At 41.9% G+C, this 14,245-nt stretch overlaps 1 protein-coding gene across 2 annotated transcripts in view; it reads left to right on the forward strand.

Moving 5' to 3' along the window:
• LOC144688633 (AP-1 complex subunit gamma-1-like) overlaps window positions 1-14,245 on the forward strand; it is a 113,158-nt gene that overhangs the window by 21,340 nt on the left and 77,573 nt on the right. The window contains exons 1-3 of one of the 2 annotated variants that reach the window (XM_078555433.1): window positions 6,882-6,937; window positions 8,044-8,248; window positions 13,163-13,287. In XM_078555433.1, coding sequence (XP_078411559.1) covers window positions 6,900-6,937; window positions 8,044-8,248; window positions 13,163-13,287 — 368 coding nt within the window. In that variant the 5' untranslated portion in view covers window positions 6,882-6,899. Of the gene's footprint in view, window positions 1-6,881; window positions 6,938-8,043; window positions 8,249-13,162; window positions 13,288-14,245 lie in introns of those variants that run through there. The other variant, XM_078555434.1, reaches the window with a different exon arrangement.

The raw sequence follows: 14,245 nt of genomic DNA on the forward strand, positions 1-14,245 counted from the left end.
TAAGTAGATTTTAAGGAACATCTTAAGGGAGGAGAGAGAGGTAGAAAGATGGAAAGGTTTAGGGAGAAAATTGAAAAGCTACAGGCCTAGTTAGCTGAAGGCATGGCTGTCCATGATGGATAGAAGAAAATCCAAGGTCACAAATAACTTGGAGGGTTGCAGTGCTAGAGGAGTTTAGAGGTGGGGAGAGGCAAAGCCATGGGTGAATTTGGAAGCAAGGATGAAAATTTTAAAATTGAGGTATTGCTGACTGGGGCTCAATAAAAGGTCAGAAGAACAGGGATGGTGATGGGTGAATAGGATTTTTAGAGAGTTAGTGTATAGGCAGCAGAGGTTTGGATAAGCTTGAGATTAGGATGGTAGGCTGACCAGCAGAGCATTGGAATACAAACGCAAAATACTATGCTGGAAATCTGAGTAACATTTCCACTTCTGATGGCAAAAAGTCAGACATGAAGCATTAACTCTGTTTCTCCGTCCATAGATGCTGTCTGGCCTACTGAGTATTTCCAGCATTTTCTGTCTATAGCGCATTAGAATAGTCAAGTTTAAAGATAACATGCATGGATGAGACTTTTAGTAGTAGGTGAGCTGAGGCAGGGCAGAGACAACAATTGACAGAGGTGGAATTAGACGGTATTGGTGATGGAGAAGATTTTGCGTCATAAACTTAGTTAAGGGTTAAATAGGAATACTAGCGGTACTATTATCCCTCCAGAATCCACTCAGGTGTCTGCCTATGTAGCAAGTGTCATTATGAGCTCAGTTAGTATTAGACTATTCAGGTAAGAGGCAAGGCAGGGCGTATTAGCAAGTTCCATGGGTGTGAATCAAGACTGTCAACAGGCTAACATCTATGAGCTGAGGATAGTAATTGCTGGCAGGCTATTTGAGCATGGGGCATCACCCATTCATGTTCAGTCAGCTTCAACTGATGCCCAGGGAAATGGAATTTCCAGCAGAGTTCATTGGATAGCTAACAGGATTAGAATTGCAAATGATTTTTATTTTTCCCTTTGCTCCCAAAACCACAAACACTGAGGCCAACAAAGCATGTTTACCACCACCCAGGCTGAGATTAACTAACTGTATACTTATAATAACCTTGTCTGTATGACTCAGAGCACAATGGGCATATGTTGGTTGCTGAGGCACTCGGAGTGCAAGAACCAGCTGAAATCATGAGCAATATCCTGTTTTTATTTTGCAGTCTTGCCTATTTAAAATATATCTGCATTGTTTTTGATGTATTTCCAGTCTCTCTGCTGACTTGTTCACTTTATATATTATTCCTGAATGCTGTAAGCTTTGTTGTCTCTGCAGAGAAAGATTGATCAGAAACATTTTTATCCCTCCCATTTTCTTGACTTGTGAAAAACTAAACTGGGGGCAGTCTGCAAACCAGTCTCAAAACCCTCTTAGGCACCATCAGGAATTCTGAGAATTGTTACTGGCACACGGGTGATGCAATGTATTTGAATGATGTCCTTTCACCCTTGGGATGTGGCTTTGAATCTAGTCCAAAATAATAGGATGAAATCTGCTCTTTCTCCTGACTGTGAGGCACTATGTGAAATGAATTTTGAGTGTTCTCTTCACAGTCCATAACATAATACTGCTGTTGTGCATTGCTTTTCAAAACTAGTTAGGATTTCTTAAGTATCCTTTAAGCATTTCTACCTTGTGTGTCTTGGCTTTGTATTCAAAACAACCTCTTTGTGAGCTCTGCAGTAGAACCTCATGGATGTGATTTTTACATTGTGTACCTTTTAACTGCAAAAAGCTGATTACCACTTACCTTCAGCAGATGAATTAGTACTCATTCATGTTAATACCACTTAAAAGAAATGCTAAAGGTAGCAAGAGTACATAATATATTCTCAGTGAGGGGCTTCAATTTCCATCAACAAGTATGGCTCAATAGCAGCATAGCTGACTGTGTCCTGAAGAACATATCTGCCAAGCTGTTTCTATTAGCAGATGCTGTAAGGTCCAGGGGGCACAGTTTTAAGGTTTTGGACAGGAGATACAGAAGGGAATGTAATGAAGAACTTTTTTACGGTAATGACCTGGACCTTGCTGCCTACTTGGGTATGATTTCAAAAGGCAATTGGATATACACTCAGATATAAACTTGCTTGGCTGCAGGGATAGAGCAGGTGAATGAGATTGACTGGATTGCTGTACAAAGAGCCAGCATGGACTTGATGGGTTGAATACACTCCTCCTGTACACCTCCATGTTGCGTGGCACTACCACGGTGCTAAATGGGATAGATATCGATCAGATCTAACAGCTAAAAACAGGGCATCCATGAGACCCTGTGGGCCATCGGCGGCAGCAGAACTGTATTCAACCACAACCTGGAACCTCATGGCCCAGCGTAACCCTCACTCTGCCATTAACATCAAGCCAAGGGATCAACAGAAAGTGCTGGGAAAACTCAGCAGGTCCGGCAGCATGTGTAGAGAGAGAGAGAAGCAGAGTTAACATTTTGAGTCCAAAATGATGACTTTGGAATTGAAAAGGTAGAAATGTGAAGGGTTTTATACTGTTGATAAAAGATGGAGGAGCAGGTGGAGCAAAAGAGGTCAGGGATAGGTTAGAGGGTGGGGGAAATTAAATGACAAAGATGTCATGGAACAAAAGGCAAAGGGAGTAGTAATGGTTGCAGTAAAGAAACAAAGCATTCGTTCAGAGGTTGTGTTAATAGCAGAATAAAGGTCAGCACTGTCTAAAAGCAAAAACGGGAAAACAAGATAGAGACTGGCAGTTGCGGGGATTGTGGGGGTGAAATTCAAAATGGAGGACAAAGTTCATGGCCTTAAGTTGTTGAACTCAGTGTTGAGTCAAGAATGCTGTAAAGTGCCTAATCAGAAGATGAAGTGTTGTTCCTCCAACTTGCGTTGGAACATTGTAGCAGGCTGAAGAGCAAGATGGTGAATTGAAATGGCAAGCAACTGGAAGGTCGGGATCATGCTTGTGGACTGAATAAAGGTGTTCTGCAAAGCAGTCACCCAGTTTGCGTTTGGTCTGCCTAATGTGGAGGAGACCACGTTTTGAGCAGTGAATACAGTAGTCTAAATTGAAAGATGTACAAGTAAAGTACTGCTTCACCTGGAAGGAATGTTTTAGGGTCTTGGACAGCAAGGATGGAGGAGGTAAAGGAGCAGGTGTTACACCTCCTGCAAATGCATGAGAAGATGCTGTGAGAAGGAGGTGAGTTGTTGGAGTTGATAGAGGAGTGGATCAGAGTGTCGTGGAGGAGACAATCTCTTCGGAATGCTGATGGGGAGGAGAGGGGATCATGCTGGAAATGGCAGAGGATAACCCTTTCAATACAGAGGCTGGTGGGGTGGAAAGTGAGGACTAGGGGAACTCTATCGTTGTCTGGGAAGGGGGAAGTGTGGGTTCCACTCCAGCATGTTGCCACCACCAAGCACATCTTCCCCTCCCCTCCCCTCCCTTGTCAGTGTTCCAAAGGGACCATTCCCTCTGCAACACCCTGGCGCACTCCTCTATTACCCCCAACACCTCATCACCTTCCCATACAAATAGCAAGAGCTGTAATACCTGCCCTTTCACCTTCTCCCCACTGCCCCAGACACTCCTTCCAGGTGAAGCAATGATTTACTTGTACGTCTTTCAATTTAATCTACAGTATTTACTGCTCACGATGTGGTCCTCTCTACACTGGGGAGACCAACCGCAGACTGGGTGACTGCTTTGCGAAACATTCACTCAGTCTACAAGCATGACCCTGACCTTCTGGTCACTTGCCATTTCAATCCATCATCTTGCTCTCATGCTCACGTTTCTGTCCTCAGCCTGCTGCAGTGTTCCAGTGAAGCACAAAGCAAGCTGGAGGAACAGCACCTCAACTTCCAATTAGGCACTTCACATCCTCCTGTACTCAACACTGAGTTCAACAACTTCAGGTCATGAACTTCGTACTCCATTTTGAATTTTTATTCTTCAGCCCCCCCCCCCCCAAGCCCACCCCAACTGCCAATGTGTATTTTATTTTCATGTTTTTGCTTTTAGACAGCGCTGACCTTTATTCTGCTATTAATATCTCTTCTGAACGAATGCTTTGTTTCTTTACTGCTACCATTACCCACTCCCTTTGCCTTTTGTTCCATGACATTTTTGTCATTTAATCTTCCCCACTCTCTAACCTATCCCTGACCTCTTTTGCTCCACCTGCCCTTCCACCTTTTTTCAAAAGCATAAAATCTATCACATTTCTACCAATCAGTTCTGAAGAGTCATATTGGACTCAACATTAACTCTGTTTCTCTTTCCACAGATGCTACCAGACCTGCTGAGTTTTTCCAGCACTTTTTTTTTTATTTCAGATCCCCAGGATTCACAGTATTTTGCCTTTATGCCAAAGGATCAATCCTGGGTCAAGAAAATGCCAGGAACAGCATCAGGAATACCTAAAAGGGAGATGCCAACCTGATGAAAGCCCAGCACAGGTGTACTTGCACACTAAATAGCAAAAGCAACATGTGGTGGGCAGAGATGAGCAATCCCACAACCAACAGACAAGATCAAATTTCTGCAGTCTTGCCACGTACAGTTGTGAAAGGTAGTAGACAATGAAACAACTAACAGAGAGAAGACTCCAGAAACATCTCGGGAGGAGCCCAGCTCATCTGTGCAAAAGACAAGGCTGAAGCAATTTGTAACACCTTCAGCCAGAAGTGCTGAGTGAATCATCCATCTCTGCCTCCTCTGACGGTGTCCAGCATTATAGATACCAGTCTTTAGCAAATTTTGATTCACTCCATATGATATCAAGAAACAGCTGAAGGCACTGGATGCTGCAAAGGCTATGAGCCCTGACAATGTCCCTGCTGCAGCACTGAAGATTTGTGCTCTAAAACTAACCGCTCCCTTAGCTAAGCTGTTCCAGTAAAGCTAAAACACTGGCATCTAACCGACAATGTGGAAAATTGCTGCGGTATGCCCTGTCCATCTAATCCAATTCAGACAATCTCCACCCCATCACTCCATTCTCAATTGTCAGAAAAGTGGTGGAAAGCCAGTGATGTGCTCACCAATGCTCAGTTTGGGTTCTGTCAGGGGCCACTTAGCTCCAGACCTTATTATAACCTTGGTACAAACATGGATAAAGATCTAATTTCCAGAGGTGAAGTGAGAGCAACTGCTTGTGACATCAAGGTAGGATTTGACTGATTCTGGCAGAAAGGAGCTCTAGCATAATTGAAAGTCTGGGAATTGTGGGGGCAACTCTCCATTGATTGGAGTCATACCTAGCACAAGGAAGATGGGTTGTAGCTGTTGGAGACCAATTATCTCAGCCTCCGGATATCACTGCAGAAGTTCCATGGGTAATATCCTCAGCCCAACTATCTTCAGCTGCTTCACCAGTAAACCTTCCTCCAGCATAAGGTTAGAAGTGGGCATGTTCACTGAGGATTGCAGTACTATTTGCAACTCCTCATACTGAAGCAATCAGTGTCTGCGTGCAGCAAGATCTGGACAACATTGAGGTTTAGACTGATAAATGACAAGTGACATTCTTGCCAGGCAACATTTATGTGCAATAGGAGAGATTCTAACCATCTCCCCTTGACATTCAGCAGCAATACCATCACTGAATTTCCCTACCATCAAAATCCTTGGGGTTAGTGTTGACCAGAAACTTTACTAGACCAGTCATATAAATGCTGTGGCAATCATAGCAAGTCAGATGTTAGGAACTCCGGCGAGTGACTCACCACCTGATTTCCCAAATCCTGTCCACAATCTAGGCACAAGTCAAGACTGTCCTGGAATACTCTCCACTTTCCTGTTTGAGTGGAGCTCCAACACTCAGCTCAATACCATCCAGGACAAAGCAATCTAGTTGATTGGCACCCCATTAAACAATACTGTCTCCACCATTGGCACAGTGGCAGCAATGTGTGCTATCTACAAGATGCACTGCAGCAACTTGCCAATACTCCTTCAGCAGCACCTTCCACCTGTGACCTCTACCACTTTGAAGGACAAGGTCAGCAGACACATGGGAGTGCCACCATCTGCAAATTCTCTAAGTCACACATTATCCTGATTTGGAATTATATTGCTGGACCTTCACTGTCACTGGGTCAAAATCCTGGAACTCCCTCCCAAACAGCATTATGGATGTACCTGCACCACATAGACTGCAGTGGTTCAAGAAGGTGGCTCACCACCACCACCTTAAGGGAAATTAGGGATGGGCAATAAATATTGGCCTAGCCAGCAATGCCCAATCCCATGAACAAATTTTTTAAAATATATTTTCCCTAATAAAGATCCCAATTGCTGCTCCATTTTCAGGATTCTGACAGTAGATGCAGCTTCTGTGGTGATAGAATGTTCAACTTATATCAATGATGTCTTGGCAAGAAGCACCAGCTCCCGGGCTCTCAAACTACAGTAATGTGGTTTGTGATCATTTGCAGTAAAATGGAAAAGAGTTAGTCAGGATGTGCTGAATTTATGCCTAAAGCTAAGATTTAAATGTAATCTCTGAAAATTGGTGTGCTAACCAGATAATGGCTGTGACCCCTTCGATCTGAGGCTTGGAATTTAAAAAAAACGCTCTTGGGCTCCTTCAGCTCCAAGAATAAATGCCCCACCCTTGTATTATTAAGCTGCACAGACTAGGAATGTTACAGTTTTACACTTCAACATTCCTGGACTAGGTTGAGTTCTAGGATCAACAGGGCCCTTAGTCATGATTTCCGTCCAAGCACAGGAAATCATGCATGGGAATGTCTTATTAAAGATATGATTGAGTAAGGCTGTGATATCACCATAATGCTGATACTTTGCTGTCTAAGTGATCACGTGAATGAGTTACGAGAGTATGATCAGAGCTCTTGGATGTAACAGCAGTCATGAAAGGGATAGAGAAAAGACTGCAGGAAAGAATACTGTAAGGAGATTGAATTTTTTTGTTTTTACTAGCTCTTTGTACAGCTAAGAATGTTGACAGACAGGATTTTTGTCAGCCTTCCCAAGAGTATGTTCCTTTAACTAAATACAACTGGCTGAGAACGTTAGCAAGTTAGTTTGACTTAGCAAAGATGTCTTCATTGGAAACACCTATTAAACCTGAAAATCAGAAATTGCAGGTCTGACAAGATTCTTATTATGAACGACAAGGTTAATTCTATTTCAGAAGATGAGAATATTTTAAACTCTTTTTATTGCATGTCTTATGCTAAGAAAATGTGCTTCGTTAGATCACAGTATTGCATGCAACCTTGAGGAATGGTATGATTTAACATTTTTAAATTTCAAATTCTGTTTTAATTTTAAAAATAAAATTTCCTGTAGAGTATTGAAGGGGAAACCTATTGATCCTGAAAGGGAAAAGGCTGTGCCAGTGCAGTGGAAAGGGCACGATTATATTGCTGCTGATAGCTGGCTAGATTTGATGGAGCATCATTAAAGACTGTTCTCCACAATCAGCATTTGAAACAAGCATTTGGTGCTACCACTGTAGTTTTTTTTTGGTAAGTCTGTCTTTACCTATGCAACATAATTAGAAGCTTGGATCATTAAAGGATAGATGTTGCAGTTTCAGAAGAATGCTTTTTTATGTGGTTCCCCTGTTGGATCCTCTTTTCCCTGTACTCCTCTCAAAGGAGCTGGATCATGCTCAGGTGCATTTCCATGGGCACTGGCAGCCACGTTGTGCCATGCCAAGTTGATGTTCTTCCTGGTTGATGCTAAATGCTAAAAGGATGCCTGACCATAAAGGGCATCACAACTGGATTGGGTAAATCCAGCCCATATATGCGCACCATCCAGCAGAGCCATTGGACAGCAGTCAGGAATGAAATCATTTTAAGTGATGCATTAACCATTATAAAAGCAATGGCAGAATTGTGGAATGACATTAGTAAGATGTTTCTAAGAACTATAATAATTTACTTTTAACCATCAGTCTCTTGAAGTGACCTATTAAGTCCAAACCCTGCCCCTTTGTACCTTGTATCCATTTGATGCCAATGGTAACTAACTTTATCTTTACAGCAAGATGCCAGCTCCTGTTCGATTGCGGGAGCTGATTCGCACTATCCGTGCTGCCAGAACACAAGCAGAAGAACGAGAAGTCATTCAGAAAGAATGTGCACTCATCAGATCATCCTTTCGAGAGGAAGACAACACATACCGTTGTCGAAATGTAGCAAAACTCATCTACATGCATATGCTTGGATACCCAGCACACTTTGGCCAGGTATGTTATGATAAATTAATTTTTTTAGAAATCATAGTTTACAGCACAGAAAGAGGCTACTTGGCCCATCGTGTCTGCGCCAGCCAAGAAACGAGCTGCCCAGCCTAATCCCTCTTTCCACCATTTGGTCTGTAGCCCTGCAAGTTACGGCACATGAGGTACATATCCAGACACTTTTTTAAATGAGCTGAAGGTTTCTGCTTCTGGTACCCTTTCAGGCAGTGAGTTGCAGACCCCTGCCAACTTCTGGGTGAAACAACTTTTCCTCATCTCCCTTCTAATCTTTCTACCAATCATTAAATGTGTGCCCCCTATACACTGACCTCTCTGCTTAGGTAAATAGGCCCTTCCTATCCGCTTTATCCAGCCCCCTCGCAATTTTGTACATCGCAATCAAACCTCCACTCAACCTCCTCTGCTCCAAGGAGAGCAACCCCAGCCTTCCCAATGTTGCAATTTTCCAGTCCTGACAACATCCTCGTAAATCTCCTCTGTACCTTCTCTAATGCAATTGCAACCTTTCTGTAATGAGATGACCAGAACCGCGCACACTACTGAAGTTGTGGCGTAACTAGTGATTTATACAGTTCCAGCATAACCTCCCTGCTCTTATATTCTGTACCTCGGCTATTAAAGGAAAGGATTCCATATGCTTTATTAACCACCTTATCGACCTGTCCTACTAACTTCAGGAATCTGTGGACATTTGCTCCACGGTTCCTCACTTCCTCTGCGCCTCTCGGTATTCTCCCATTAATTATGTAATCCTTTGTCTTATTTGACCTCCACAACTGCATCACCTCACACTTCTCTGGGTTGAATTCCATATGCCACTTTTCTGCCCACCTGACCAGTCTGGTCAGGTCTGTTTTGTCTGAGTTATGATTTTCTTATTTCCCCTTGGGTTTTGTTTGACGATGCCTTTTGATGTCAACCAGTAATGTAGATGGTGTTTTTAATTTTTTCTGTTCCAATTTTTTCTCCTTCCCTCCTGGAAGTAATGGTTCATATTGTTCTACGTGTTCAGAGTATCAGTTGCCCTTAATGCTTTGCTTGAGTGAACATCTTTACTTCCTCATAAACATACAATGTACAGCACAGAAACAGGCCATTCCACCAAACATATCTACGCCAGTGGCCATGCTCCGCACAAACATCGTCCTGCTCCTTTTCATCTAACCCTATCAGCATACCTTCTATTCCTTTCTCACTTGTTTATCTAGCTTCATCTTAAATATGTTATTCACCTCAACTGCTCCATGCCGTAGCATTCCAACCAGGGATGAAGAAGTTTCCCCTGAATTCCCTATTGGATTTATTAGTGATTATCTTGTATTTATGGCTGAAGCGGAAACATTGTTTCCACATCTACCCTATAAAATCAATCCTTTCATTGTTTTAAAAATCTTTAATAGATCACCCTTCGGGCCCTTTTTTTTTTACAGAAAAGTTCCCCATCCTGTTCAGTCTTCCCTGATAGGTATAACTTCTCAGTTCCAGTATCATCCTTGTTCTTTTATCGCACCTTCTCCAATATCGTTATATCCTTTTTAAAATGTGAAGACGAGACTCCAAAGATGTCCTCACCAGAGTTAACAATGCCTCTGCTTCTCAAATGTATCCTTCGTAAATGAATCCCCTTGCTTTCCTGCATTTTTTATTGGCCTTATTAGCCTGTGTCATTATGTGTAGTGATTTGTGTATCCTATATCCCGTTCTCCTCCACTGCATTTATATGATTTGCAATGTGTGTGTGGCCTTTTTTTTTCTTCCTACCAAAATGCACCATAGAATGTATAGCACAGAAATAAGATGTTCGATCGAACAGATCCACACTGGAGTTTATGCACTACTCAAACCTTCCCTCCTGCTTCACCTAACTCTATCAATGTATTTCTATTCTCTCTTATCTCGCTTCCACTTAAATGAATCCTATGCTACTCCCCTCAATGATTCCTTGCAGTAGTGAGTTCCACATTCTAACCATCCCTATAGTTAAAGATGTTTTTCCTGAATTCCCTATTAGATTTATTAGTGGCAATCTTGTATATGTGGCCCCCAGGTCTAAAGCGTACCACATCGCATTTATCTATATTGGCATTCCTTTGCCAGTTTTATGCCCATTCTGCAAGTTTATTAATGTCAATTTTAATGTCAATGTTTATTGTATTTCATCATTATTTTCCTTTAGTATTCCATCTGTATATTGTCAGCAAATTTTGAAATTGTATTTCTGTGTCCAAATCATTTAGGTAAATGGTGGTACCAGCACCAATGCTTATGGAACACCACTTCCCAACTTTTGCCAGCCTGAATAAACTACCCTTAACGCCTACCCTTTTTTCTGTTTAGTTGCCAGCTTGCTATCCACCCTGTTACTTGTGCCCTGACTCCACAATGCTTTGACCTTACTCATGAGCCTACTTATGTGGTACCTTATTGAAGGCCTTTTGGAAATCTAAATATATTATATGTACTACGTTGTCCTTGTCTACTTTTTGTTACTAAAGAGGAATTAATTTACGGTTCGTCAAGCACAACCACTTCTACTGAAAAATGTAAAGACTACTCTTTATCATACTTTCAGTTTTTGGATATTCATAGAATAGGTAATGATTTAATTCTGACCATCAGTGTTAAAAGAACTGATTTATACTTTCGTGGACTTGTTTTGTCTCTTTGTTTTTTAAAACATATGTTAGCTCTGCACCAGTCCTCTGGCAGTCTTCTCTCTTTCTAATAAATTTTTATATATATGTAATAGTGCCTCTGCTATCTCAGCTAACTTTTAATATGTGCAAATGCAGTTCATTCCAATCGGGTTTTGTCAATCTTCATAGAGTGACTATATAGATGAACAATTTGGTAACACACTACAAAAAACACCTTCCTGGCATGTGATACATGCCCTCTGGGAGTTGACCTGAACAACAAAACATAGCTGCAGTCATAAGCCTTAAACAGCTCAGCATCATGGCAGTACCCTAGTGGGGCACCGCAGGGATCAGTGCTTGGGCCCCAGCTATTCACAATATATAATGATTTGGATGAGGGAACAAAATGTAATATTTCTAAGTTTTCTGATGACACGAAACTTGGTGAGAATGTGAGTGGTGAGGAGGATGTTAAGCTTCAAGGCGATTTAGACAAGTTGAGTGAGTGGGCAAATACATGGCAGATGCAGTATGATGTGGATAAGTGTGAAGTAATCCACTTCGGTAGGAAAAACAGAATGGCAGAGTATTACTTAAATGTTGATAGATTGGGAAATATTATTGTACAAAGGGACCTGGGTGTCCTTGTACGCCAATCATTGAAAGCAACCATGCAGGTGCAGCAAGCAGTTAAGGCAAATGAAATATTGGCCTTCATTGTGAGAGGAGTTGAGCACAGGAGCAAGGATCAAAAACAAAAATTGCTGGAAAAACTCAGGTCTGACAGCATTTGTGGAAAGGAAGACAGAGTTAACGTTTCGAACCCCTATGACTCTTCATCAGAACTAAAGAGGAATAAGAAATGTGGTGAAATATAAGCTGTTTAAGGGGGGTGGGATAGGTGGAGCTGGATAGAGGGCCAGTGATAGGTGGAGGCAAAGGAGAGATTGCCGAAGATGTCATAAACAAAAGGACAAAGGGGTGTTGACGGTAGTGATATTAGCTAAAGGTTGTGCTAATGGTGACATTAAGGTTAGAAAGCAGGATGAGCAAGTGACAGATGGCCCTAATCGGGGTGGGAAGGGATCGAAATAGGCTAAAAGGTGGAGATAAAACAATGGATGGAAATAAATTTTTTAAATGATAATAGAAATAGGTGGGAAAAGAAAAATATATATACAAAAAAATATATAATTATTAGAAAAAAGGGGATCAAAAAGGGGGTGAGGATGGAGGAGAGATTTCATGATCTGAAGTTGTTGAACCCAATCTTGAGTACGGAAGGCTATAAAGTGCCTAATCAGAAGATGAGGTGCTGTTCCTTGCATTGAGCTTCACTGGAACATTGTAGCAGGCTAAAGACGGACATGTGGGCATGAGAGCAGGGCAGTGTGTTGAAATGGCAAGCGACAGGAAGGCCTGGGTCATGCTTGCGGACAGACCGAAGGTGTTCCGCAAAGCATTCACCCAGTCTCCGTTTGGTGTCTCCAATGTTGGGAGTAGCGAAAGCAGTAGACTAAATTGAGGGATGTGAAAGTGAAATGCTGCTTCACTTGAAAGGAGTGTTTGGGCCCTTGGACAGTGAGGAGGGGGGAAGTAAAGGGGCAGGTATTGCACCTTCTGCGGTTGCATGGGAAGGTGCCATGGGAGGTTGAGGTGTATGGTGTGATGGAGGAGTGTACCAGGGTGTCCTGGAGGGAACGGTCCCTACGGAATGCCAACGGGGGTGAAGGGAAGATGTGTTTGGTGGTGGCATCATGCTGAAGTTGGCGGAAATGGCGGAGGATGATCCTTTGAATGCGGAGGCTGGTGTGATGATAAGTGAGGACCCTACTAGACTTGCTGAGTTTTTCCAGCAATTTTTGTTTTTGTTTCAGATTTCCAGCATCCGCAGTATTTTGGTTTTATCTTACAGGAGCAGGGATGTCTTGCTGCAGCTATACACGGCCTTGGTGAGACCACACCTGGAGTATTCTATGCAGTTTTGGTCTCCTTACCTAATAAAGGATATACCTAGAAGAGGTGGATTTTAAGAGTTGTGGGTGAGAGTTGTATAGTGGAGGTGGAAGTAGGCTACTAGCAATTAAACTGTTCAGTCATCTTTAAGTTCATTGTAACATGTCTGCCTCTTCACACTTTTGAATTAGGAACACACAATGTTGGCAATACGAAGTAAGTTAAATGAGAGAACCCCATTGATTTGGGTAGAGCCCCATTTTGAAATTTGAGGCTTAATTAGATTTTTCTCATTTTTGCACAGCTCGAATGTTTAAAGCTAATAGCATCTCAGAGATTCACAGACAAGCGAATTGGTTATCTTGGAGCTATGCTTCTACTAGACGAGAGACAAGATGTCCATCTGCTGATGACAAACTGCCTTAAGAAGTAGGTGCAAATATATTGATCTTAAATCATCCCATTCAAACTTCATTTGCTATCACACCATAACCTGGGCCACGAGTTTGAAATAAATTCTAACTGTTCATTTGGGAGGAATAAATTAGCTCCCTGAATTTTATTCCCTCCATTCCTGAAGACTCTGGTATAATTTCATTGGTGCCAGAAGTCCTACCGTATCTAATTCCTACAGTATCTAATCTAATTTTCTTTGTTTTTGAGCTTTGACAGTGACGGTCAGTGGCCTTGTAGATTGTGGCATACGTCATAACCAGCCTGACACTGCTTTTGCCTGATATATGTACTGGTTAGCAATCGGAAGCAAAAAACCTGGCTAATTTTTTCTTTGCACTCTCTAGTGTAAGGGTGCTTCAGCTATTTCAACCTTTGGCCTGTTAAGATGTATTAATAAATAATTTAAACCTGTGATCTCCAATGAGTATAACATTGCTTCTCTGGGCAGTGCCTTTAGATTGAGAGAGAGCTACTAAATAAGCATTTCAATATTATTAAATATTACAGATATTAAAAGTTTCACTGGATGCTAACAGGCAGTAGTGTTATAAATACCAGCGCATCAGAGTGTTGCATGGTGGAATGATGCAATGCAGGTTGAATTGTAGCATAAGTAAGCTAATGATGCCCATGATTTTTTTAAAAATAGTGAAATCTTGTTCAGACCAGTTCAGCCATCCAGAATCAGGGAATGAACTGTGCAATAAATGATGGCCAATGGAAGAGGAAAGCTGTAGAGACCTGAGCAGGTATAATCAGAGATTTCTGCAGACAAGGAGGAAAACTGAGTGTAGAAATAAACTAGTTGAATACAGATATGCAAAAAATGCTTTGGACTTCACATGCCATATAAGGATCAATGTTTTACACTGACCTGAAAACCAAGTGTGCAGGACTCCTTTCTAACCAAGTATGCAAGAAGCCCAAGAAA

The sequence above is a fragment of the Cetorhinus maximus genome, chromosome 13 (genome assembly GCF_964194155.1).
Source record: "Cetorhinus maximus chromosome 13, sCetMax3.hap1.1, whole genome shotgun sequence".
NCBI classification, from domain to species: domain Eukaryota; kingdom Metazoa; phylum Chordata; class Chondrichthyes; order Lamniformes; family Cetorhinidae; genus Cetorhinus; species Cetorhinus maximus.